The sequence below is a fragment of the Hylobates moloch genome, unplaced genomic scaffold (genome assembly GCF_009828535.3).
Source record: "Hylobates moloch isolate HMO894 unplaced genomic scaffold, HMol_V3 SCAFFOLD_19, whole genome shotgun sequence".
In the NCBI taxonomy this organism is placed as follows: Eukaryota; Metazoa; Chordata; class Mammalia; order Primates; family Hylobatidae; genus Hylobates; species Hylobates moloch.
The window spans coordinates 11363128-11390144 of NW_026652294.1; the positions used below are offsets into that span (position 1 = coordinate 11363128).

The 27017-nt window shown below is 50.4% G+C and overlaps 1 protein-coding gene across 6 annotated transcripts in view; it reads left to right on the plus strand.

The window, feature by feature from the left end:
* Positions 1-24100, plus strand: part of NF2 (NF2, moesin-ezrin-radixin like (MERLIN) tumor suppressor) — a 98351-nt gene extending 74251 nt beyond the window's left edge. For 2 of the 6 annotated variants that reach the window (XM_032139273.2, XM_058431192.1), the window contains 5 exons: positions 307-412; positions 3702-3829; positions 6963-7125; positions 8531-8575; positions 20227-24100. In XM_032139273.2, coding sequence (XP_031995164.1) covers positions 307-412; positions 3702-3829; positions 6963-7125; positions 8531-8566 — 433 coding nt within the window. In that variant the 3' untranslated portion in view covers positions 8567-8575; positions 20227-24100. Of the gene's footprint in view, positions 1-306; positions 413-3701; positions 3830-6962; positions 7126-8530; positions 9092-20226 lie in introns of those variants that run through there. The other 4 variants (XM_032139272.2, XM_058431191.1, XM_032139274.2 and 1 more) reach the window with 3 other exon arrangements.
* The last annotated feature ends 2917 nt before the right edge of the window (positions 24101-27017 follow it).

Sequence of the window (27017 nt, forward strand, 5' to 3'; positions counted from 1 at the left end):
AAGCTGCTGGTGCCCCTTCCAGCTCCTCCGTCTCCTGGCTGTAGAAGATCCGGTTTCCCTCATTCCCCACCAGTTTTCCTGCTCTTCCAGTTTAGATTTACCAACCCAAATGAAAATCCTCAGGAATGTTGTCCTTGCTTGGAAGTTCTGATTTCATGTAAATATCTCTGTCTCACTGTCCTTTTTTGCCTCTTCAGGTGCCATCCTCAGGGTTAGCCCAGGTCCCTCCCCTGCAGGGGTGGGATGGGGTCTATTCCTGCCACCTGCCCTCTTCTGTGAAGCTGACATCTCATCCTTTCCTTGCAGGGCCAAAGAGGCAGATCAGCTGAAGCAGGACCTGCAGGAAGCACGCGAGGCAGAGCGAAGAGCCAAGCAGAAGCTCCTGGAGATTGCCACCAAGCCCACGTACCCGGTGAGCCTGGGGGCCACCAGCTGGGGCTGCCTTAGTCCTGGTGATGTTCTCTTTCCTCCTGGCTCTTCGGTTCATCTGGTGGTGCCTTCAGGGTGACCATTCAAGCAAACGTGTGGCTGGATGAGAGGTGCAGAGAGCGTGCAGTTAGGGACTGGGTAGAACATCCTGGTCTGCCATTTGGCTTTCGACTAGTTAGTTGTCTCTTTGGTTGCCTGGATAACAGGTAACAGGGCGTTTTCCAGCCCTGGAATGTTTTTCTTGTTCTAAGTAATATAGTCCCAAATTATCCTCAAGAGAATTTGCTCTCTTGCCTCTTAATGCTGAGCTGAATGTAATCTTCAACTATCAGTATATACCATATATCATAATTATAGTTCTGGGAAGGGATTGGCTGTACACCTCAGAGTGAATTACTGCCGTGCAAGAACGAGCAGCCAATCTCAGTTTGGGGACAGAGAGTCAGACGTCCATTAAATGGGGTCACAAAATGACTAGAAGCCTCTTTCCTTCCTTTCTTCTGTGCATTCAGTTTGGCATTTTTTTTTTTTTTGCATATTTATTCAGTGTCCACATAGTGCCATGCAGTTGGAAGTCTATCCTGACAGGTGTTCTCAGGGTGCACAGGTGCCTAGAGGAGGAGGACACAGCCCACCCTGGAGGAGCAGGAGAGGCTCAGTATGGTGTCTACACTGATGCTTGAAGGGGGAGCAGGAAGTAGCCAGGTGGAGAAGAGAACATAGGGTATTCAGTCAGGGTGAGGGCACAGATGCACACATGTCCCAGACTCACACACGGCACAGTCATCTGCATGGCACAGACACACGCACATACCCATACATACATTCATGCACATGGCACGTCCACACACACAGCACGGACACACACATGCACCCATACTTACATTCATGCACATGGCACAGGCACATACATGACCCAGATGCACACAGGGCACCAGAGGCACAAGCTGCCCAGGATTTGAGGTGGGGAAAATGTAAGCAGTTTGCTGTTGCCATATATCCTGGTTCTCTGTTACTTTGTAACAACCCACCCAAGCCAGCTGTGTGGCCGAAACAACCCTTTATTAGTACCTCTGGTGGCTTGTTGGGTTGACTGGGCCAGACAGAGATCCTTGCTGGGGATCTCTCTGGTGGTCACAGTCAGATGGTAGCTGGGACTGGAGTCATCTGAGCACTCAACTGGGCTGAACACCTGAGATGTGTGTTTTGTTTTTATTTTTTATTTTATTTATCATTTTTTTTTTTGAGAGAGAGAGAGAGAGAGTTTTATTTACTCTGTCACCCAGGCTGGAATGCGGTGGCAGAATCTCGGCTCAATGCAGCCTTCGCCTCGTAGGCTCAAGTGATCTTCCCGCCCCAGTCTCCTGAGTAGCTGGGACCACAGACATGTGCCACCACACCCAGCTAATTTTTTTTTGTATTTGGTAGGGACAGGGTTTTGCCATGTTGCCCCAGCTGGTCTCAAACTCCCGAGCTCAAGTGATCTGCCTGCCTCAGCTTCCCAAAGTGCTGGGATTATAGGCATGAGCCGCTGTGCCCAGCCTATATGTGTTGTTTTTAAAATATACACTGGAGCAAAGCTTATACACTGCTGTAACTGCTCTTTCCTCTTAGCAGTCAATCCTGGAGAAGATCATCCATATCAGCTTTTTAATCATGTTTTGTTGCAGGGATGGATTGTAATTTATTTAACCAGTCCCTCATGGATGAGTATTTAGTCTGTTTTCTTTTGCAATTTTGAACAAAATGGCACTGAACATCCCTGGACACAATCTTGACACACACACGTGGATATATTGGTAGAATCAATTCTTATAATAGAATTGTGGGGTCAAATTTCAATTCTGATACTCTCCAAAGAAGTTGTACCAGTTCATGCTCTCACTAGTGGTGCAGCAACTAGTATGCGTTTTTGCTGGGAATTTTTATGAAGTATAACATACACATAGAGAAGTGCCCAAATTACAACTGTACAGCCTGAAGAATTTTCACAAACTGAACATACCCATGTACCCAGCACCCAGATCAGAAAACAGGACATCCCTGGCACCCCAGGAGCCTTCTCTCAGCACCCTTGCAGACGGTCTGCCTCAGGCCTTGAGAATGTCTCAAATGAATGTTCCAAGCCTCTGCTCTTTCCCAGACACTGTCCTAGACTCAGTACGGGGTCCAAGGATTAAAAAGAGGCAGATTGTCTGCAAGAAACTTGCAAATAGTAGAAAGAAGATACAGCCAAAAAGAAATCTTTTACAGGGTGGAATCACAGAAGAACCATTAGAGAACTGCAAACACAGCGTTAAGGGACAGCAAAGAAAACGGTTGCCGGCCGGCTGGGAGGGGCTAGAAAGGCTTTGGTGAGAGATCGTGGTGTTTGAGAAGGGTCTTGAAAGAGGGATGGAACATAGGGAGGAGAAATGGGATAGGCAGGGGTACAGAGATGGGAAGGCAGTAGTCCAGGGGATAATAAACAACACTGTCTGTGACTTAGTAGGGCAAATAGTAGGAGAAGCCAGGAAGCTAGATTGGGGCCCTCTTTAGATGACCCTTTGTGCTGGGATGAAAGTCCAAAAAAAAAAAAAAAACTACACCACTCCTGCTTCAGGCCCTACTCCGGTTGCATTGTCCAAGCTCAAGCCCCTCAGTGGGCAGGTGGAGCCCTTTGTGGTGTGTGGTGGTGCCCACCTCCCACCCCTCTCCACACTGCATGGCAGACTCCTGGCACCCTTGCTGGGCACTGCCCCACCCATTGCCATATCTCCTGCCTGGCAAACCTTCTCCTGGCACTGTCTTGGATCCCAGCAAAAGCAGCATCTCTTCTAGCCTCTGTTCGCTCCCTAGCTACAGTGTTTACCTTTTTTAACAGTGATGGTCTGTGAACACATCTATTTCCTGAACAAGACTTTCAGCTGCTCAAAGCCAAGGATGCTGTCTTGTTTTCTGCATCTCCAGCTCCTCGCACAGGGCCTGGGAGTTTCCTAAATGAAAAAGCGAGTGGGAGTTTGTGTTTGATTCAGCTGAGCGTGAAGAATGGTTAGAGATTTGAGGGATGAGGGATGATTTTCCTGGATTTGTAGTCTTTGGTATTGTTTACCTGGCAGTGGCAAATGTGGAGGGAGTGAAGTGGAGGGATGGGGGCTCGTGGTGGCATTGGGAGGTGGGACTCGAGTTGTGCCCATTGCCTCTGTGGCTGCTGGAGGATCGGTTGTCAACACAGTAGTGTCCCTCTGTGCTTGTATGACCCAAGCTCCTAATCCGAAATTTCTCATTAACAGCCCATGAACCCAATTCCAGCACCGTTGTCTCCTGACATACCAAGCTTCAACCTCATTGGTGACAGCCTGTCTTTCGACTTCAAGGATACTGACATGAAGCGGCTTTCCATGGAGATAGAGAAAGAAAAGTATGTAGCCCCCTGTGCCCTGCTGTGGGCAGCCGTGAACTAGAGTGAGTGACTGGGGCCTTGGGAAGCTGGGGCAGAGGTGAGAGGTCGCTGCAGCAGCCTGTCATTACTCCTGCAAAGATTTGCTCTGTTCTTACCCCCTGGAGGAAGAAATTTCCTTAATCAGAAATTAAGGGACAACAGATCAGCATTCATTCTGAATGAATAAAAATAAAAATTTTTATCCAGGATAAAAATAACACTTGACTGGTGACCTGGAGTTTTTGGTGGCTCTGAACCTCACCTAAAATGTAGGACTGGGTTGTTAGCATCTCCGAGTCAGTTCAACTGCTGTTATACTATTGGACCGTAGTCACCTCCTAGTTGCGTTCTCCAGCAACTGGGATCTGTGGTGGTTCCCATGTCTGGAACAAACAAAGGTGAGAGAAGAGACTCAGGCTTGAGGCTAAGGAAAGCTGACAGCTGGTGGGGCTACTTTGCTGCAGTGGGTGGCGCTGGGCAGGGCCCCAGCATGGCCTGATCGTGGCAGCAGTTGCTGAGCTGCCCTCCGTCTTCCCTTTATGGTGGGCAGAAGTGGATCAGAGATGGAAAGGAAAGGATCCCCACTGCAGAGGAAATCTAAGCAAGGGCCCCTAGTTCCCAGAGCTAGCGGTAAGTTGGTTAACTGCTGCTGCTTGCTGGAGGACAACCACAGTAGCTACCATGCATTGAGTGCCTGTGTGTCAGGGGTTTTGACTTTTGTCTCATTTAATTCCTGCTAACTTACAAACATCAAACTGACATCAAAGGTAGGTTTTCATGTTCCCATTTTATAAGTGAGAACTCAGATTTAGAGAGTTTAGTGAACTCCACCAGCATCACACAGCTGATGCAGAGGGATTGAAACCCCTCACCCATCTGACTCTGCAGCCCATGTGCTTTTACCATAGGTGGTATCCTCAGGAAAACCCTTTGGGGAAAGTGACTCCATGGAGTCCAGTATGGGCAACCGCAACCCAGGCTGTTTTTCTTTGGGCTCTCACACTGAGGGTATAGCTAAGTAGCCAATGAACCAGAGCCTCTAGCTGTCATATCTGCTGTCCATGTTCCTTTCCCCATTATCCAGACATATATATTTATGTGGTTGGGATCCAGGATCAGGGTGAAGCTGTTCTGTGTCTGCTATTTTATAGTTTGTATTTTGTTACTATCTTAGTTTGTTTTGGCTACTGTAACAAAATACCAGAGGCTGGGTAGCTTATAAACAACAGAAATTTATTTCTTGGCCATGTACAGTGGCTCATGCCTGTAATTCCAGCACTTTGGGAGTCCAAGGGGGTCAGATCTCTTGAGCCAGGAGTTCAAGACCAGCCTGGGCAACATGGCGAAACCCCATTTCTACTAAAAATACAAAAATTAGCTGGGTGTGGTAGCACATGCCTGTGGTCCCAGCTACTCGGGAGGCTGAGGTGGGAGGATTGCTTGAGCCTGTGAGGCAGAGGTTGCAATGAGCCCAGATTGCACCACTGCACTCCAGCCCAGGCAACAGAGAGACACCCTGTCTCAAAAAAAAAAAAAAAAAAAGGAAAGAAATTGATTTGATTTCTCACAGTTCAGGAGGCTGGGAAGGCCAAGATCAAGGCACAGGCAGAGGTGGAGTCTAGTGAGGGCATTCTTCCTGGTTCATAGTCAGCCCCTTTTTGCTACATGCTCACCCAGTGGAAGGGATGAGGGGTCTCTCTGGAGTCTCTTTAATAAGGGCACTAATCCCATTCGTGAGGCTCTACCCTCATGACTGCCCAAGGGCCCCACCTCCTGACACTTTTTTTTTTTTGAGACAGAGTCTCGCTCCGTCGCCCAGGCTGGAGTGCAGTGGTGTGATCTCGGCTCACTGTAACCTCCGCCTCCTGGGTTCAAGCGATTCTCCTGCCTCAGCCTCCTGAGTAGCTGGGATTATAGGCGCACGCTGTCACGCCCAGCTAACTTTTGTATTTTTAGTAGAGATGGGGTTTCACTATGTTGGTCAGGCTGGTCTCGAACTCCTGACTCATGATCCGCCCACCTTGGCCTCCCAAAGTGCTGGGATTACAGGCGTGAGCCACTGCACCCAGCCGGCAATTAGGTTTCGACATATGAATTTTGAAGACACGAACATTCAGACCATAGCACTTCTTACCCTTGCACGTATTGGCAGTCTCTGTACTAACCATGGCAATCCCTATGGGGTGTTTTTGGTATTTGTATTGCATGTTTTTTCTGGCCATGCTTTGTAGTTGGACACTTTGTGGGTGGTTTCCAGATTTTCACCATCATAGATGCTGTCACTCAGTGTATCTGTTCTCAGGTGAGGGTGGGGATCTTTTCTTCCTTGCGTTGGGTGAGCTTCTGAGTGAGCTTCTGTCATCTTTAGATGAAGTCTCAGAACAAGTGGGAGTGTGGAGGTAGCCTATCAAAAGAGATCACATGAAGCTGGACGCTGTGGCTTATGCCTATAATCCCAACCCTTTGAGACCAGGGGTTCAAAGCCAGCCTGGGCAGCATAGCAAGATCCTATCAAAAAAAAAAAAAAAAAAAAGTTTACTTGAATTATTGCTCCAAGAAGGGTTGAGACAAGGAGATTGTTCTGGGTTCCCAGGAAGCTTGTTTCATGTATGGTTTTTTTTTTTTTGTACAGAACGAAAAGCTGTCCATAACAGCTGGTATTTGTAGAGCCCCCTATGAGAATTTACCAAGGGCTTTTCTACTCTTTCTTTTTCTTTCCTTTTCTTTCCTTTTTTTTTTTTAAATAGAGACAGGGTCTTGCTATGTTTCCCAAGCTGGTCTCCAACTCCTGGGCTCAAGCAATCCTCCTGCCTCAGCCACCCAAAGTACTGGGATTACAGGCGGAGCCACCGTGCCTGGCCTCCTACACTTTATTTTATTTAATCCTGACCACGGCCCTGTGATCATTATCCCAATTTTAATGATGAGGAAACATTCATAGCACTTAATTGACCAGCCCAAGCTCCCACAGCCTGTGAGTGGCCAAGTAGAGAGGTGAACCCCAGGCCTCAAACCCTAGATAGCGCGCCAAGCAGCTTGTGGGCCACAGAGCACCTGAGCCGTGTCTCACTGTCTGCCCAAGCCCTGATGCACGATACCCTCTTGCCGACAGAGTGGAATACATGGAAAAGAGCAAGCATCTGCAGGAGCAGCTCAATGAACTCAAGACAGAAATCGAGGCCTTGAAACTGAAAGAGAGGGAGACGGCTCTGGATATTCTGCACAATGAGAACTCCGACAGGGGTGGCAGCAGCAAGCACAATACCATTAAAAAGGTACCCAGGGTCTCTTTCTTGTATTTTGCTGATCAGGACCATCATTAATGAAATGTGAGGTTGGCATCTGGTTTCCTCAGTAGCCAAGTCACTAGACTATTGGCATCTTTTGTATGTACTTAGTTGAGGAAATTTTTTAACTTATGCCAGAAAGGGAATTTAATCTGCCAATGACTATGAACCCATTGGCTGGCTGGAAGTTGAACTTGTTAAAAGCTCTGATGTAATGAACCCCTGTTACAGGGTAGATTTTGATCCATCATTTAGCAGTAAAGCATAATGCCCTTTTAAGCCAAGGGGTGTTATACCCAGGGAGCTGCCTTACTTTATGAGAAAGCAGAATGAAATGGAGGCTATTGAGAATGGACTTTCCCTCTAGTCTTGTGGTGTCTTTAAGTGACAAGGACTATAAAACCAAACTGAATTTTTAACTTTTTTCATACTTAAAAGGAAGTATCTAGGAGAGAACCTCTTTGTTTTAAAAGAGAAGACTTTATTACGTTGCAAATGGTTTCATGTCCTTCTCTATTGGTATTTTGAGCTTTCAGCATTGTCGAGATTCAGAAGCTAAATTCCATACTAATTATCAGCCCAAGAGCATACCTCTCTCATTTGGGCCAAGCAGAAGGGTCCTCTCTTGCCAAATAATGCTCTGCTCTTAACTGATAGCCCAGGACCAGGTTAACACCTCTAAAATAGGTGTTATTAAGATAAGACTGTCCATTGAGTTTAGGTGATACTGATAACAGTTAATTTTTTACTCTTTACCTCAGTCTTTAAAATAGGTTTCCAGTTTTACGGACTGTCTCTGTTTTTAGTGGTTAAGCTGTATCTGAAAACTCCAGGGGATCTGTTTCTACCTGCCTTCGTTGTTGGGTACAGTAGGCAGCCCTGACTTCTACCTCTCGACTCCAGTCACAACTGGCACCGGGTAGAGAATTCCTTTTAATAGTGCAACCTAGAAGGAAAGGCATTTCCACATTCCACATTCTTCTTTCCTCTGGCTTCTGTAATTTACTGGGCTTCCCTTCCAAAACAAAATTATTAAACAGTAAAGGGAGTTCGAGGGAGGCCTCAGCCATTAAGGAAAGAGGTAAAACGATGGCTGAGCCAGTGAACCAGTCAGCCCTTAAATGAACTGCCTCAGACACCCCATCTCACCCCTTACCCCCAGCCTTGTCGTCTGGGTTCCAGGAACAGTCTCACCATTTCCACCGCTGCTGCAATAAGCAGGGCCCTCAGCCACAGAAACCTGCAGTGTGAAAGCTGGAGAGACCCCGTTCCAAGCCATTAAAACAAACAAAATCACTCAGGCCTATCCAAGCATTTTGCAGATGGCACTTATGGCATTGTTGATATCACAGGGTATGTTTTTGTTTTTCTTCATTTTATTTTGCTGGTTTAGCCTCAAGCCCAAGGCAGAAGACCTATCTGCATTTGAGCCCTCAAAGTAGGTTGTTCCCAGGTACTTTCTATGTGGTGATGGTATTGCCCTCTGTGATACTAACCCGTGCATGAGCTTGCCTGTCTCTGTCCTCGGGCCACACTGAGCCCTTATGAGGGCAGGTGGTGCCTGGGTACTGGCCGCAGCATGCTTTGAGTCTAAAAGCAGGCACCCACCCTGTGGAGCCAGACCAGCCTCCAGGGCCCCAGAAGACTGCCTTGTTCCGAAGAGCATGTCATGGGGCTGTAGGACCGGCCATTCTTCCCATCTCGTGTCATTGTTGGGCTGGGAAAGGTTATGGCTTCTTGTCCAGTCAGGTGTGTCTAAAAGTCCTTTGTCTTGGTGGCATACTCCTAGCATGGAAATGGGGTCAATCTGGGCATTTTTGAGACTGGTGTCTTTAACTCGAGATCAAGACGTTTTATGCGGTGACAGCCTCTCAAGACCCATGGTCACACCTGGCAGCTTCTGGTCGTGGGGCGAAAGGGTTGCTTGTGCTGGCTCATTTTCCTTTAGAGCTTTCCCTTTCTGTACACATCCCTTTTCTTTTCAAATAAAACAAACCCAGAGCACAGGGTCTGATATGTGAGTCCACGGGGAGTGGACTGTCTGTTCATCTGTGCTCAGCCGCTTCTGCTTCAGCTTCCTCTCCACAGGCTGAGCAGAGATGTGGTCAGAGTGAACTCACATTGGAACAGTACAGTCACGGCACCCCGGAGAGGAGTGGTCACTGGTTGCTGAGTGAATTAACTGAATGTTTGCTGCTTTTCTCCTGCAACAATTAATTATTCTTCCAGCATGCCTAGGCAGTGGAGAGAATGTATTTTGCCCAATAATAAAATGACATCCTGCCTCTACTTCTCACCTAATCCCCAGTAGTACTCATGCCAACAAGCCCCACACCACCCGACAGCAGCATAGGATGTGTCCTTTGGAGTCTTCCCCGCAGTTTCTGCTCATAGAGTAGAATAAGCTCATTGGAACCTTTCTACCAAAAAGAGATCTGGCATAAGATAGATCCTACTTGTGGTCATTATCCCATCAAGAGAGGTCAGCTGTTAAAGTCCCTGATAGATCTTATTAAAAGGTACACTTGAGCTGTCAGTGGTTCCAAGAATCCATGACATGAACCCTGTTTTGTATGTGACACTTTCATTTATCGGGCTCCTGTTTCTTCAGCTTTCATACCCATGTTGGCATTGATACCCTGATACAGAACAGTCCGTGCTCTGAGCAGGGCAGTTATGGCCAGCATTGTCATGGGCAGGCCAGCTGATGGCACCCAGAGCAGCCAGGTGGACCCACCTTGGTTTACTGAACTTTTTGTAACCACGGGGGCAAGCAGAAAACCCCGCTGCGTTTCAGTCAGTGCTGCCAGGTGTTCCCTCCATGGGAAGGTGCTGCTCAACCCGAATGTGATTTCCTCTTTCTTCTTTCTATAATGATGCAGAATGCTGAAATTCTTCAGGGTCCTGATTTTGACTGTCATTTCTCGCTGAGCTTTTACTGCAGACAAAAGAAGTTTCATTTTTAGTTAAATTTGCACTGCTCCTAGGACATACATGGATGCATTTATTTATTCATCCATTTTAATGTCTTGATGTGAACTTGTTTTTAAAGCAGGCTACCAGGCAATTAATCAAACACTTGGGTTAATCAAGGGTTAATAAAAGCAGAGACTTGATGTTTAATAGGACAGGCATTCTCTCAGCATCACTAGATTAAATAATGCTGCACTATTAAATTTTGCTGCACATGAAGTTCAGTGCATGTTCCATTTTCTAGACTTTGGCAGTGCCTGTGGTCAGTGACCGGGACTGATGAACAGCCACATGCCTGCACTAGGGTGGCTCTGGGGTGGTGCATGCTGCAGTCTGGCTGGCACAAGCCTAGCTGAAGAGAAGTACTACTTTAGGCTTGGATGTGGGGATACCTAGATGTCAAGGGCAGAACTCCATCTAGAATGCCTGGGGATGAGATGCAAAAGCTGATAGTGAATGGAACAGTTTCCAGTGTCCAAAAGCTCGCTAATCTGGGATCAAACCAGCCTGCGTTGATGTTAGTTTTGTTTTGTTTTGAGACACGGTCTCACTCTATCACCCAGGCTGGTACGTTCTCGGCTCACTGCAACCTCCACCTCACAGGCTCAAGTGATCCTCCTGCCTCAGCCTCCCAAGTAGCTAAGACTAGGGGTACTAGCTACCACACTCAACTAATTTTTGTATTTTTTGTAGAGATGGGGTTTCGCCATGTTGCCCAGGCTGGTCTCGAACTCCTAAGCTCAACCAATCTGCCCACCTCGGCCTCCCAGAGTGCTGGGATTATAAAAGTGAGCCACCGTGCCTGGCCTGTTTTGTTTTTAATAAGGTTTTCTTGTTTTTTTTTATTGGTTTGAGACAGGATCTCACTCTGTCAACCACGTTGGTGACAGCCTCGACCTCCTGGGCTCAAGCGATCCTCCCACCTCAGCCTCCCAAGTAGCTGGGACTACAGGCATTTGCCACCATGCTTGACTGATTTTTTTATTTTTATTTTTGTAAAGATGGGTTTCACCATGTTGTCCAGGCTGGTCTCGAACTCCTGAGCTCAAGTGATGTTCCCGCCACAGCCTCCCAAAATGCTGGAATTACAGACATGAGCCATCTTGCCTGGCCATTGTATTTATCCTCGTTTTCAGTACTCTTCTGCCTCACTGAGAGGTCTCAGAGTCTGCTGTGTGGTTTCAGCAGTACCCATGGGGGCTGTGTAACATTGAAGCTGATTCAAGGAGTTTGCCCTTAGGTTACCAGGGGTTACCGCATTCCCTCAGGAATGCTGAGCGGCCATCCAGTCTGATTAACCGAGGTTCCTACTTCTCTGCCACTTCCTTTCTCTATAATTCTTACTCGCTCTCTCTCTCTTTTTTTTTATTATACTTTAAGTTCTAGGGTACATGTGCACAACGTGCAGGTTTGTTACATATGTATATATGCAGCCGTAAAAAAGGATGAATTCTTACTCTCTCTTGAGGCACAATGTCCTCACCTGCAAAAGGTGAATAAAAATAGTCTTTGCCCCCAGGACTGTTGTGAGGAATAAATAAGAGAATGTGCGTGAAACACTCAGTGCACAGTCAGAGCTCAGTAAGGGGTGAAAACTCTGAAAAGGGAAAATCTGCTTGTGATCCTGCAGCAAAGGGCGAAGGACAGCATGTGGGCCACACCGCCGCATCTAAGTACACAGCTTGTACTGGGCATATTCATTCATTGTATTAATTGCTACGTGGCTGGAAGTAAAAACTTTTAAAAAGCCATAATTGCCTGGGCACAGTGGCTCATGCCTGTAATCCCAGCACGTTGGAAGGCCGAGGCAGGTGAATCACCTGAGGTCAGGAGTTCGAGACCAGCCTGACCAACATGGAGAAACCCTGTCTCTACCAAAAATACAAAATTTGCCGGGTGTGGTGGCCCATGCCTGTAAACCCAGCTACTTGGGAGGCTGAGGCAGGAGAATTGCTTGAACCTGGGAGGTGGGGGTTGCAGTGAGCCAAGATCGTGCCATTGCACTCCATCCTGGGCAACAAGAGAAAGATTGTCTCATAAATAAATGAATAAATAAATAGCCATAATCAACTTCACTGGTTCCTTGTAATATTTCACTTAGATTTGCAAGGATATATTTTTCTCCTCTTGCTAATCTTAACTTCCTGTATTTCCATTTTTCCCAATTGATGATCAGTACAACTAGTTTGGCATTTGCATCTGAGTCAGAGCAGTGCTAGCAATCAAAAGCCGCCCTGGGGAACCTGGAATTGTTTCATTCTCAGCGGGAGGGACACGTGTCCTGGCATCTGAGCCTTCCGAGTGAGGGGACTGAGTCTGGCAGTCAGGCTGGGGTTGGGGGACACAGGGTGCCTTGAGCCTGGCTTTCGTGCCTTCAGAGCCACAGTGCCAATGATGGGAGTGGTGGCTTGGTGTGGCGTAACTGTACCACCACACCTTGAAGGTAAAATGCAGTCCTGGAATATATACATTCAGGGTCTTTCTTTCATCGCTTCTCAAGAGTGGGGTTTCAGTCTCCCGATCCTGAGCTGGTCTGAGTGCCAGCAAACAAAGTCATCACTTTTGTGCCCGTGGTCTTCCCAAGGAGCACAGGATTTCCACGGAAATTGATGGATGAGAAATCATGGGGGTGGTGGAGCTTAGAAAGCTTATTTCATTAGTAAATGGTTTGAACCGTCAAGGTCCAGCTGTGATTTCCACTGATGGAGGAACAGGAAGAAGAGGAGCCTTGACATTTATCTCAAGCGCCAGCAGCTTCTCTTGGATCAGGAAGACATAAAAGTCCAATGTCATCTTCAATTTGTGCGGGCTCCCCTTGGAGTTGCAGAGCCGGTGAAGTGAAGTAGAACAGTTAAAAAAACACCCGGGGAAGTGATAAATCACAGAGAGAGATTGCATACGAGGGAAAGGCGTCTCCCACAATTAAAACAAGCGGCCAGAGCCTCCCTGGCGACCTCTGGTCTGCATTGCCAGCCCTGAAGATGGCTGCTAAACTACTTAAGTTTAATAGGTAGTTAATATAGCCAACCCTCCTTATGACCCCAGTGGGCTGAATAGCTCTGCTTGCTTTAGGAACTGGGCGTTGTATAGTAGAGCATCTTGGCTTGACATAAAAGGTAGCATACTGGCTCCCCAGCCCCAAACCTTCTCTGCTGGAGCAACGCAGGGGTGAGAGGGGGAAGGAAAGAAAAAGGAGTGGGGTAGGGAGCAAGGATTAACAGGGAGCAGTAGCAGCACCAGATGTGGGCATAGCACACTGGGAAGAAATTGCAGAGGTGATCTGAACTCTTCCTCTCCGCTTCCTGGCTCTGTGGAAGCCCAGGGAAGGTATTAAGAACTGCAGGCTGCTCTTAGTGCTCCTCCCAGATGGGACACCTTGGGCTCATCCCTGAAGGCCACTCCTACCACTCTCACACACTGAATTCCTGGTGTCTCGTAACTGTTGAGAGCTTAGTTTTCTTGCTTGTTTCTGGTAGCTCTAGATAGAAGAATGTATCGGCCTCTTTTCTAAAAGTCAACAAGCCAATCCTGTTTTTGGTTAAGACACTTTACCCGGTCAAGCAGTTGTTCTTTGGGAGCTGTTGAACAGCCTACGAACCTGCCTTGCCTGCCTAGGTATTTTACGACCATTTGGAAGTGTCTGAGGATATTACCAGGCCTTATTTGAGGCAGTAAAACACCCCGTTTGGCCCCTCGGCACTGAAGATGTGTTTCAGTGCAGCTCTCCTCGGCACCGGATTTGTTGCTGTAACAGTGGGAGGGAAGAGCCGGATGCAAACTCATTCTGCGAGCTGGAGGTTCTGCTCTCATGATCCTTGCCATGATTTCTCTTTTGATGTTGGCAATTTTAAAATGACATCAGTCTATCTGGACCTTTTTCCTAAGGCTCTTGCTCAGACCACTCAGTAGATAGCCGCCACCTGCCCAGTGAGGTGAATCAGGCCCATTAGGCCATTTGTCAGGGGAAGGAACAGAGGAGCAGCGGAGGGCCCCACCGGCCGGTGCCACAGGGCAGCCTGCAAAGCAGGTAGACAGGTTTTCAGGCAGCTTTTGCTGCTTTGGGTCCCTCAGGGATTAATACACAAAAAGGGCCCCTCTGGTATTCAGTGGCAGATTTCTCTTGAGAGCAGATAAAGTCGCTAATACCAAATTGGATTTGTTCATTGGGGTGGACTTGCCGTTTCATTCCACGTCTGTGTAGGATAAGTGTGTGGATAGCGCTCCCACTGTGCACATCGCTAGATGGCATTTGGGTGCAAGCTGTCCCTAGCCAGACTGCAGAAAAGCTTGATCTGGGCCGGACACGGTGGCTTATGCCTGTAATCCCAGTACTTTAGGAGGCCAAGGCGGGCGGATCACGAAGTCAAGAGATCGAGACCATCCTGGCCAACATGGTGAAACCCCATCTCTACTAAAAATACAAAAATTAGCTGGGCGTGGTGGCGTGTGCCTGTAGTCCCAGCTACTCAGGAGGCTGAGGCAGGAGAATCGCTTGAACCCAGGAGGCAGAGTCTGCAGTGAGCCGAGATCACGCCACTGCAGTCCAGCCTGGCAACGGAGTGAGACTCCGTCTCAAAAAAAAAAAAAAAAGAAAGAAAGAAAAGAAAAGCTTGATCTGGCCACTTAGTACAGCCATCCCCCTTCACTGGCCCTTCCTCTTTGCTCATTAGGAAGGGGGAAGGTTTCCCACACCCCAAACCAAAGATTCTTTTGGAATTTGCCACTACTGGATTCGGCTATCACCTTTCTGCTCCGAGTCTGCTTTCTCCCTGTGGATCCGGTGCCAGAGGATCTGCACGTCCTTTTGTGTCTACACCCTCCCCCGCTCCTTCGTTTTCAATATGTAGTAGTGGAGAGGAAGTGTAACATGATTTTAGGGCTCACATTTCAATTCCACTGCATTTTTATGGGACAAGCAGAGACCCAGCGCCCGGAGTTATTAGGTTAGTATCTAAAATGGGTTCAGCGCTGTGAGTCTTATTGTTTAAAATGAATGAGATGGTCCCCTTCTGCCTTTGTCCTCCCTTGGGATGAGTGGATTGAGGCAAGGCCCCCAGAGACGAGTTGAAGGAATCCTGGTGCTCTGATTAGTTTTGTTCCCCAGCTTAATTGTACAGCTTCCTTTCTCTCACCACTGATAGCCAAAGTGGCTCTGTGTCTCCCCCAGCCTTCCCTTGCTTTAGGAACAAGATGATCACAATGCAGCTTTGTGAATCAATTTTCTCTCTGTGCTGATGAAAGTGTAATTCATTCTTAATCAAGCAGCCTTGCTGCTGCAGGCTCTGTGCCGGAATACATTTAGTTACCCTCCCATCACTTTGGGAAACGATCCCCCAAAAGGGCTTTTAGAGGAGAGCTGGAAGGAGAGTTGGCTGTGTGCCTCGTGCTGTGGTTTTCCAGCAGGGGGCACTGTCAGGAACGATGCTGGTGGAGACTTTGTAGCTGGAAGCCTTCCGCTGCTGGCAGGGCAGCAGGAGAATGTCACAGGTGCCTTCCAGGCTTGCTTTCTCCAGACCCTGGGGCCATTTCTCAGAAGTACCTTAATGGGCCACCCAAAATCCTCAGGTAGCAGTGAAGAGGAACAGTTGAAGATGCAGATTGCATGCCTGGGTTAGAGAGTGCCGGCTGGGTACCAGATTCTTTTAGCCAGCCTCCTCTGTCTTTTTAAGTAGACAGATGTGTCTCCTGAATCTGAACTTGTTTAGATTGGGTGGATGTGTCTGTTTTTGTCACACCACACAATTTGGGGAGCGTAAGGAGGCCCAGCTCTGCCAGAATGGAACTCTCCTAAGTTCTCCCCTGCCCTCTCACAGCCTGCTGGCTGTCACAAACAGCTGGCAGTTTTATGGACAAGTGGGCAGAGGAAAAGGGGCTCTGCCGGGGCTGAGTCTCGATGTTGGGCAGGAAGTGAAAGCCAGGCCCCAACAAGTGGATCAGAGGGGGGATGTGAAGATGAACAGTCAGATAGCAATAAAGCCTCATAGATCTGCCCCAGAGAAAGAAAAGGAAGTTCGTCTCAGAATGGAATTGGATTAGTGACAGACTTGAGCAGCCGGTTCAGTCGAGAGAGAACTTAATTCCTCCTGTGTTATTCACACGGCTGATTCTAATCAGATGTGAAGAGACAGCTGGAGGAGAGCAGCGGGTCAGCCCATGCCTGGTGCGGAGGCTTCATGTTCTTGTAGGCATCTTCAGGGAACTGGCAGGAGCGCTTTGGGTTGGAGACTCTGAGCAGGGCCCTTGGGTTTATAGCCTGCCCAAGGAGCTGGGCCCGGCTGTGGGACTCCCATGGTTGGACCTTGTCTAGATTCAGTGAAAGTTTTGAAGGACAGTGCGTGGCAGACGTCACTGGTCACGTTCACCAGAGCCTGGCCCACTTGTCTTCAGAAGGATTCAAAGGCAGTTGACCAGACTTGGCAGGTCCCAGACTGGTGCAGCCACTGTCCTCGAGACCCTGATTGTACACCCTGAGGTGCTTCTGCTTCATTACCTGCTGAAATTTGGAGACGTCTTCTTCCTGGATAACCTTCAAGATACTCATTGTGCATGCGAGGAATTCCCCGCCCTCCTGGGGGGACACCACTCCCCAGGCAGGCAAGGTTGGGCAAGGGGAGGGCTGTTGCTGGATTGCCAAAGGGAGCATGGACATTTTTGTTTGGAATTCAGGGTGGGGATGGGACTCACCAGAGTGGCTTCAGTGCTCAACTCACAGTGCAACATAGGACAAGGTGAAGGCCTTCTTGGGAGGCCTCTTCTGGCTCTAGCAAGCAGGTGTTGCTAGGCAGTGTAGAGAGACCCAGGCTGGTCGCTGAGCAGGAAGATGTACCTGACACTGGTGGGCCCGCACACCTTAGGGTATGAGAGCATCGCAGGGGAACCAGGAAACTTGTTAGCTGGTTTTCATGTGTTTAAAAAGAAGTTTCGGAGGCAGAGTTTATTTTATCAAGGGCTAGCTTTTTGCCATTTCTTCTGAGCTTTTGTCTTTTCCTTTATGAATACTTCCTGCCTAAGAGTGTACTGTAAATGTGACAGCCAGTGAGCTTTCTAGAAGCAGCAGATGGTGAAAGATCCACAGGTGAGGAGCCTGCCCACTGGAGGGGCGAGACAGTGCCCAGGCAGAGCTGTTCGCATGCCCCGCGGGGTGGCTTCCCAAGCTGTCTGTAGAAAAACTGCCTGAGGGCAAATGGCTCCCCTGAGCTTCTACCTGCAGGAAAGAAGCCCAAGGGCTCTCCTCGTCTCACTGCCTGCCTTCCTCACCTGCTGGGAGGAGGGCATTGTGGTGTCTGAGATAAAGGATATCCCCAAGGTGGAAGCAGAGCCATGGGGGTGGCTGGGAGGGCCACTCCAGCAGCAGGGAGGAGCATTGTGCAGTAAATTCTGACTCCAAGGCTCCTGTGGGGATTGGAACCCATAGGAATTGCACAGTGAGGGTAAGGGTGGGGTGGCAGCAGCCAGGTCTGTCTAAGGGGCAAGCAGTGGTGGCCGAAGGCTCCCAGGGCCCTGGGGCAGCAGCCCTTGCTGACCAGTGCAGCCAGATCGTGGCTGCCTCCAGCTGGTGGGTCTGCCTTTCCCTCTGACTGCCTCAGTGCCTTCTGGAAGACTGTGGCTGTCTCTCCTGCCCAGTGGCTGTGGTGCCTTCCTACTTCTGTGTGGGCAGACTGATTTCCTTCTCTACCTTTACTTGTGGCTGAGGCGAAGCTCCTGCTCTTGCAAGATAAGAGGTGGGGCTGAGGCGCTGCAGTGCAGCTGGGGTGGGGTTCGGGAAGCAGCCTGCCCACCCCAGAGCACTCTGCATCCTAATACGCACATGCTCGAGTCACTGGAATCTGGTGCTGCTGGCACTGCCAAAACCCTCCCCTAGCACCTCGAGGGGACAGCCAGCATGCTCCTCGAGTGGAGGATCCAGGAATTCTTGGAGCCAACATTGCACAAATGGGCAGGAGCCTCTCAAGGCCCCCACAGCCTGGGCTCCCTGCCTGGGGAAGTGGCCTGGCTTCATGGGGGCATCACTTGGCCCGCCTGGTAGGCATGGAGGCCAGTGCCATACGTGACCTTGCTGTTGCCTGCACTCCTTCCTAACGAGCACTCTGCTCCCCGCTGGAAGGAGAGGAGCCAGGGCTGGGGAGGGGAGAAACGTGATGCTGCTATTAGCAATAACAGCTGCCGAGTTCCCACCATGCGCCAGGCGCAGTGCTGAGCACATCACACGCGGTTCCCAATTCCTCTGCCTGTCACCCCACGAGGAAGGGGCTGCCATCATGCTCGCTTCATGGTGAGGAACTGAGGCCAGAGGGGAGCAAGTGACCTGCCCAGGTTCACACAGCTGGTCAGTGGCCCAGCTGGGCCTTGCACCGGGCAGCTGACTGTGCCTGTGTCTGGCTCAAAGTGGCTGTTCTTTTCAGAAACCTGAGCGGAGACACTGGGCTCACATGCTTTCATTTAAACCCTCTCCCATTTTTGCCCCAGTAGTTATCTGGCAGCTGAATCTCTTCCTCCTTTCTTCCCCAGTGACCATTCTGGTTCCCATCATCACAGGGCACATAACTCCTGGCCCTTCTCCTCTGATTACATTTAGGGAGAAGCCTATCCTGACGCCGCTGCCTTCTAGAGGGAGTTCCATTTAGGCAAAAAAGCGCTCTCCATTCCCATCAGAACCGGGCTTTCCAAAGGGCTCTGAAATTGGTTCCGCTGAAGAAAGCAGCTGAGCTGCCTCCCCACATTCCGCTTGGTAGTCGGGAACTTCAAGGCCAAAAGATTTGGCAGGATTTAAAGAGTCGCTCTCAAGCTGTCTCATTCTGAGCACAGTAATGCTGTCTGTCTTCTGATGGTGAAGTGGTCGATTTGGAGTCTCCCTCCCCTGCCCTTTATGGAGCTGCCAATAGTACTGAGGACTCTTCACATGCAGATTCGAGGGGTCGAGAGAATGGGCCAGACCATCTTGCCTGCCCCATGGCAACCTCCAGAGGAAAGAGGCTCAGAGAGGTCAAGGGTGTCCACAGTGAGCTGCTGATGGCAGAGAGTGAGCTCTCGGACCTTCTCAGCCCCGTGTGGAGGGAGCTCTTGCCTCTCCCGCGCACCTCAGTTTAGTTATCATCATAGCGCACGTCCTGGTCGCTTAACAAACATTGAGCTCCTGATCGGCACATAGCACGAAGCCAGATATTTGAGGGATATGAAGATGAATGGTACGGACTCCCTCCCCTCCACCCCCGCACTCCCGTGGGAAGTCCCGAAGCTAGAAATGGAACACAGTCACATCCAAGGCATTGATTTCAGGAGTCAGCAGAGAGCAGGGAATAGGGAGAGTGCTGGCTCCAGATGCTTCTGTCCAGGGAGATGGTGGGAAGTGGCCCAGAGTCAGGGGCTTAGGAGGTTGCAAACTTCACCATGCCAAGAGCTCGCTCCCTGATCCACCCCATCCCCTTCCACATCTCTCTGACTGTCCTTTACATTTGCTGGGCAGAGTGCCGCCTGTGTGCACCAGCCCTCCCTGCCTGCACCAGCCACACCGAGAAAGCTGTTGCCTCCAGCTCATGGAGAGAAACACCTTCTCAGCTGCCACGTCATGAGCAAGTTTGCTTCGGGACCACCTGGGAAACCAGGAGTAGAAGGCGTAAACTCTTCCTCATCTGCTACAGGCCTGCCTTGCCTAAGGCCACGTCACCTTACCCCAGCCATGTTGCCAGGGCATGAGGACCAAGATGCTTGCCCTGCCAAGCCTGGAGGGGATGAGCAGCCTCAGCTGGCGCCGCCACAGACAGCACACCACAGAGGTGGCTCAGGGACCTTGGTAGATGGGAATGTAAGAATCTATTAAAATAGGCAGGGATCTCCGGTCCTCTGTCAAGAGGCAATGCTGATGGCTTTTTCCTGCTGGCGTGCCTCTGCCCACCAGCCTTCCCCTTACACATCCTCATTTGTCACCTCCTAATTTGAATTGCTGGGCAAATCTGGCCGCTTATTTGGGACTGACAGCCAACTTCTTGAGCGTCTATTTGAACAGCCTTCCCTTTCGCTCCCAACCACCTTTGAGGTGAGTCCAAGTGGCAGCACAGGACCCTGTGTGATAGAGCGGAGGTCTCATGCCCTCTCAACTTCTTCTCTGCTTTCTTACAGCTCACCTTGCAGAGTGCCAAGTCCCGAGTGGCCTTCTTTGAAGAGCTCTAGCAGGTGACCCAGCCACCCCAGGACCTGCCACTTCTCCTGCTCCCGGGACCACGGGATGGACCAGATACCAAGAGAGCCATCCATAGGGAGCTGGCTGGGGATTTCGTGGGAGCTCCAGAACTTTCCCCAGCTGAGTAAAGAGCCCAGCCCCTCTTATGTGCAATTGCCTTGAACTACGACCCTGTAGAGATTTCTCTCATGGTGTTCTAGTTATCTGACCTGAGTCTTTGTTTTAAGAAGTATTTGTCTTCCTTTGCCTAATGTGGGATTCCTGACTCCCTTCCACCAAGGCACCCTGGTGTATGTGTGTCTTGCACTCCAGAGCTGACCTCCACTGCCCAGCCTGGGAAGTCGTTGTAGGGAGTGATATACTGAAGCCCTGAGAGGCCAGTGCCATCATCCCCACCCCGCCCAGGGTTCCGGAACATTCATTCCCCAACGTGTGAGGACCTGGCATGCAGCGAAGGAGCCCAGCCCGGCGGATCCCAGGCCCAGCACGCCTGCCGGCTTCTCATCATCAGGGAGCCTGCCCAGAGCTCGTGACGAGCAAGTGCTGGGTCCCCGCCAGGCACCCCGAGGTGGCGCTCTGGCTGGCAGCTGGTGGGGAATAGGCAGGGCAGCTGTGGCTGGGGAGAGACTTTAGGCAGAAGCTGTGATGCAGGCTGACTGCCAGCCGAGGGGCTGGGTAGTGCCGTGCAGGAGCTGATGGTACAGGGCACTCACTGTCCCCCTCCGGCCACCCTAGACCAGGGTCTGAGAGGCAGGCAGGAGCCACTCACATCTTCCCCATTGCCCGACGCCCATAGACTCTCCTTCCTGTGTGGGGCTGGGACACTCCCTGGTGGTACTGTAGTCAGCACCCGTAACCCGGCTATGACCAGGGATCCGTAAGCCCTGTGGCTCTATAGGTGCTGCTTCTCACTGGCCCAGACTCTGAGCTCCACTGGCCCAGTCTGCGTGGCCCATCTGCTTCACCTTCCCTCCCAGCCACGTGCCAGTGGCCACAGGCCACTTCCCAACCCACTGTTGTACCCAGGCCTCACTGCCTCACTTTGCTCTTGCCCTTGTCCCTCTTCGGGCCCTGAATTTTCTGTTCCCTGGGGGCCAGCCAGGGCCCTTTGTGCCCCTCCCAGCACAGGCTCGGTGCAGGTGTCCACTCACAGGTGGCGCTCACCTAGGCCGTCACAGGACCCACCTCCATGCCAGGCAACAGAGGGCCACAGAACCACCCCCACGGCTCATTCCTTGGTCTGGGGCCACCTTCTTGCCCTTTCTTTTTTTTTTTTCTTCTTTTTTTTTTTTGAGATGAAGTCTCTCTCTGTCACCCAGGTGGGAGTGTGGTGGCACAATCTCGGCTCACTGCAACCTCCACCTCCTGAGTTCAAGCAATTCTCCTGCCTCAGCCTCCCAAGTAGCTGGGACTACAGGCATGCACCACCACACTTGGCTAATGTTTTGTATTTTTCATAGGGACGGGGTTTTGCCATGTTAGCTAGGCTGGTCTCAAACTCACACCTGGGATTATAGGCGTGAGCCACCGCACCCAGCCCCTTCTTGCCCTTTTCTCCATGGCCGATGCTGCTGTGGCCAGCCAGGGCCCTTGAGATCCTTCCGGTTTGGCTGTTATGCAAAGCAGGTGATTTGTCTTAATCAGATAAAAGATGGAGGCTATGGGGGCCTCGAGATTTTTGAAGAGCAGAGGTGGTCTCTGGCAATTCCATCTGGTTTTGAGAAACTTAGCAGCTCACAGAGCACAGAGATCCTGCCTTCTTCCACTATCAAGCTGAATGGGGTTGGGCTGCTCGGCAACTTCTTGGGTCACCTTGCCCCAAGGAAACCAGCCTTGGGTGCCACCCAGCCACTTAGGGTCTACAGGGTGGGACTCCAGACCTAGAGCATAAGTGTGGATGCTATGGCCCTGTGTCTTCCTAGTGTGACCCAGCCAGGAGCGGAAGCTTCAGGCGTGTGTAAGGTGAGGTCTGGCTCTGCCTCCTCAGTTTTTTTTTTCCTGTGGTTTTTTTTTTTTTTTTTTTTTTTTTTTTTTTTTTTTTTTGAGATGGAGTCTCGCTCTGTCACCCAGGCTGGAGTGCAGTGTCACGATCTCAGCTCACTGCAACCTCTGCCTCCCAGGTACAAGAGATTCTCCTGCCTCACCCTCCCGAGTAGCTGGGACTACAGGCGTGTGCCAGCAAGCCTGGCTAATTTTTGTTTTTTTAGTAGAGATGGGGTTTCACCATGTTAGCCAGACTGGTCTGGAACTCCTGACCTCAGGTGATCCGCCCGCCCCGGCTTCCCAAAGTTCTGGGATTATAGGCGTGAGCCACCATGCCTGGTCTCTTCTCAGTCTTGAAGCCCATCCCTGGATTTCCACCGGGAGTTACTTTCCTCCTGACCTGTAGATTTGTTCTTTAACAATGGCTGCAGGCGGGAGCATATGGTGGTTTATAAAAACGCTGTAGGGCTTTGTTTCCTTCTTTAACTGCCGTGTGTACTTCTGAAGTCTGGGAAGTGCCAAGCCATGGCCTCAAGGGAGCTGGCTGGTGGTTTGAGCTGTGGCAGAAGCACCTGGGGCTCCAGGGAGTAGGCTGGGAACTGCAGGACGTTGCTCAGCTAGGAGCACTTCCCCCTCCTTGAGGCAGGAATACCGAGGTGTCTCCCCACAGATGGAGAAGGTGGAGAGGAGGATGGGCCTCAGGAGCGTCTCAAGCCCCAGTAGCAGGAGAAAGAAAGAGATGCCTGGTTTTCAGAGACTGGTTCCTGTGGCTGGGATGACTGCATCCTTTTTTTTGGGGGGGGTGGGGTGGGAGATGGAGTTTTTGCTCTTGCTGCCTAGGCTGGAGTGCAATGGCGTGATCTCAGCTCACTGCAACCTCTGCCTCCCGGGTTCAAGCAATTCTCCTGCCTCAGCCTCCCAAGTAGCTGGGATTACAGGCACGCACCTCCACCTCCGGCTAATTTTGTATTTTTAGTAGAGACGGGGGTTTCTCCATGTTGGTCAGGCTGGTCTCGAACTCCCAACCTCAGGTGATCTGCCCACCTCGGCCTCCCAAAGTGCTAGAATTACAGGCATGAGCCACCACGCTTGGCCAGACTGCGTCCTTTTTAAGCGAACATTTTAGGGCCTGGGAGCTTGTCAAGGAAGTCTCAAGCCCATAGAGCGGCATCCTGGCCACGGTGATTTCATTACGAGCCCTTCTGCTGGCTCTCAGGCAGAAGCCCAACGGCACCGGGACCATTCATAAGGTCACTGCCCAGCTCATGATGTCCGCGAGGCTGCCCTGTTGGCCAGTAGCCGTGTGCAGCTGTGCAGCACAGACGGCTTCGTTCATCCTGATCAAGGCCCCACCTCAGCCACAGCAGTCCCCCCGACCTGTGTTGTCCACCCTATTATTCATGTACCTGCCAAGCCCTGCTAGACAGCACCCCGTGGCATTACATAACACTTCATTAGTGGCTGTGTCTTGTAATTTTGGGGACAGGTTTCTCTCTTTCCCTCTCTTTTTTGTTTTTTTCAAAAGCCCAGAGACTGACAACCAGCTGCAGTGTCTAAGTGTTCCTCACTGACAGGGTGGGGCCTCACCGCCCCTGGAGGGAGCAGCCTTGGCAGGGAGACAGCCTGTCCCAGTGACCCTGGGCCCAAGCCAGCCCCACCAGGGCTTTCAGGGAAGCGCCATCCATTTTCAAAGATGTCAAACGTCACTTCTTCCTGTAGGGCCCAAGTCCTGCCTCCTGTCAGGGCCAGACCATGGAAGGCTATTTTCTATTCTGGGGAACGATTGTAATTTAAATGATTGTTTTAATAAAAATTCTAAGCTGGAAAATACTTGCCTTGGGCTTCCTCAGTTTGCCTGTTGCTCAGGCCACTGAGGCGTCAAGAACGCGGCTGGGTGGTGGGGCCGTCTTGCGGTTCTGTGGAGAAACAAGCCCTCTGCTGTCCCTCACTGCTTGGGCCTTCACCTCTGGCCCCTTGTCTTTGGTGGCAAAAGAATCACCTCCTTCCACAGCACCCCTAATGACACCTTCGCCGGGGAACTCCCTCCCTCTTCCTGGCGGCACTTGGGGTGGTGGCTAGGGCCCTGCGTGGCGTCCCAGCACTCAATTTCCTCTCTGTGGTCCCTGCCGATCCGTGATTTCAGACCAGAGAACTAGGGAGCTGGGCTGGGTGATCCTTCCAGACATTTCTGCTTTCGGCGTTCCGGGCTCTGGGGGTGCATGCAAAGCCCCTGGGGCCCAGGCACTGTCTGCAGAGTAAATGAGGCGCAGCCACTGTCAGGGCTATGTGACATTTGCACTTGAAGTTGGAAATCACCACTGCAGAGCTTATGGTTTGGGTTTTGCTTCTGTTTTCTTAAGCAACAAAAGTCCTTTATTAAGACCAAAACTTCTATAGGATAACTCTGTCCCGAAGCACTGCAGCCCCAGTCGGAGATTCAGACAGCACAGTGTGGCTGCCAGGACTTCTAAGGGACCCACTCGACACACTTGTCAGGACATACTTCAGGTTTCCATTGCACAAGCCGGTGAGGAAAACAGCCTATCAAAATACACAAGGTCTTTCCAAAATGTTTGAGTTATACATAACTTGTTTTTTTTTTTTAGAAAGATGTTTGAAGTGGATAAACTAAAGAATATAGTGACCTGATCTCAGGTCACTGCAACCTCTACCTCCCCGGTTCAAGTGATTCTGCTGCCTCAGCCTCCCAAGTAGCTGGGATTACAGGCACACGACACCACGCCCAGCTATATTTTTGTATTTTTAGTAGAGACGGGGTTTCACCATATTGGCCAGGCTGGTGTCGAACCCCTGACCTCAAGCAGTCTGCCTGCCTCGGCCTCCGAAAGTGCTGGGATTATAGGTGCGAGCCACCATGCCCGGCAAGAATATGAAAAGTTTTAACAATTTGTTGTTAGCTTTGAATATATAGAATTGGTCAACCTGGGCCACACAGAGAGACCCCATGTCTACAGAAAAATTTAAAAATTAGCCAGGTGTGGTGGCTGCACCTGTAGGCCCAGCTTTTTGGGAGGCTGAGGTGGGAAGATCACTTAAACCTGGGAGTGTGAGGCTGTAGTGAGCCAAGATCATGTCACTGCGCTCCAGCCTGGGTAACAGCAAGACTGTCTCAAAATAAATAAATAAATAAATGACAGAGTGAGACCATCTCAAAAAAAGAATGGTAACTAATTAGACTTTTTATTAGATGAATAATATAAACTCATTTCTCAAATGTAGATTGTTATTTTTAGTAATTGGAAGCAGTTTGATTTCCTATTTAGTCTAAGCCAAAGAAAGCACTTTGAAAAATATTGGTCATTTAAAGCCGTCCAGGCAATATTTTTACCTAACCTTTCTATTAAAGACAACCTGACCCCCCCCCCACCAAAATAGTAAGTGTGACCTCACTGAGGTCAGAGGTCCCCACTAAGTAGAGTTAGAATTACTAATACCAGAGTTCCAATGACTGATTCTAATGGTATTTTGGTATCGAGGAGATCAGTTGAATTCTTTGCTGTTTTTTCTAGTCTGTAGTGACCCTGCTGTAAATGCAAAGCGGGGGCCAGACCTCAGTGCTTCACTGTGGCATTTGCCGCCAGTCCCATCGGAGCCCCAAGTGGCTCATTCTGGCCTCTCTGCTAGCACTTCATTCTTTGCCTTTGATCCTCGCCTGAGTGGGGAGTGCCTGGCAGCTGTTCCCCAGCGCTGCCTACCCCAGAAGCCTTCATGTGGCAGAGAGGATAAGGAGCCACCCACATATAATGAAGAAGAGTTGGCAGCGAAACTCTGGGGGGAAGGTATTGGCAAGAAGACTGCTGTGACTGTATCTAATCCAATTTCTTAGCCGTCTGGGGAAGAGAAAGTCGGGCACCCGCATGTTCTCAGTCTCCCTTTCAGACAGCCCAGGCAGCGTCATCTCCAGCAGAGAGAGGCCAAGGGCTCCTCTCCCCCTCCCCTGCCAGGCCGTGTGGGGCTCCCTGGCAGCCTGTCATTACTGCATTACGGCAGGATCCTAGCCGCATCCCCAGCTCTAGTAGGGAGACCGCAGCTCGCTTCCAGAGAGATGGCTCTGGACCTCTGCGCCGTGATGGGAGCACCTGGGGAAAATTACAGGGCCGTTAATCTGCCCAACAAGGACTCGAGCTGACTCGGAGAGGAACCCCCGCCGTGTCCTCTCCTGGTTTCCACTTGATGCCCGTTTCTCACCAAGTTGGTGGCCCCAGAATAGCACCTGGCATTTTGCCTCTGAGCTGAAATCAAGACTTCTCCTGAAGGGCTCCGCAGTTGGAGCAGCCAGAGGCACCTCGCCCCTCCCCTAAGCCACACTCACCCAGGGCAGAGGTGGAGGGCACCTGGCTCTTCCTTCCCGACAAAGGCCAGACCTTCCACCCACTGTGAAGACAGTTGACAGTGAGGCCTCTGGGTACCCGGGGGATGTTGTCAGGATAACGTGAAGAACAGGAACAAAATGCACTCAGTTTTCTAAGAAAAGGGGCGTGGACCTGTCGCAGTGTTACCGTAACTTACAAGTAATAGATGCAGCTGGCCTGAAGAAAGGTGAAATCTCTACTATTAGCTGCAGGGGGAGCTGGGGAAACGGCACAGTTGAGAGGCTAAGAGCCCTCCCTGCCTCAGAACACAGACAAACCTGGGCTCCTGCTCGGCCACTGACCAGCCATGTGAGCCCAGGTAAATTGCCAAGTCTGCCGGGCACTGCAGTTTCTTCATCTGTAAAATGGGAATT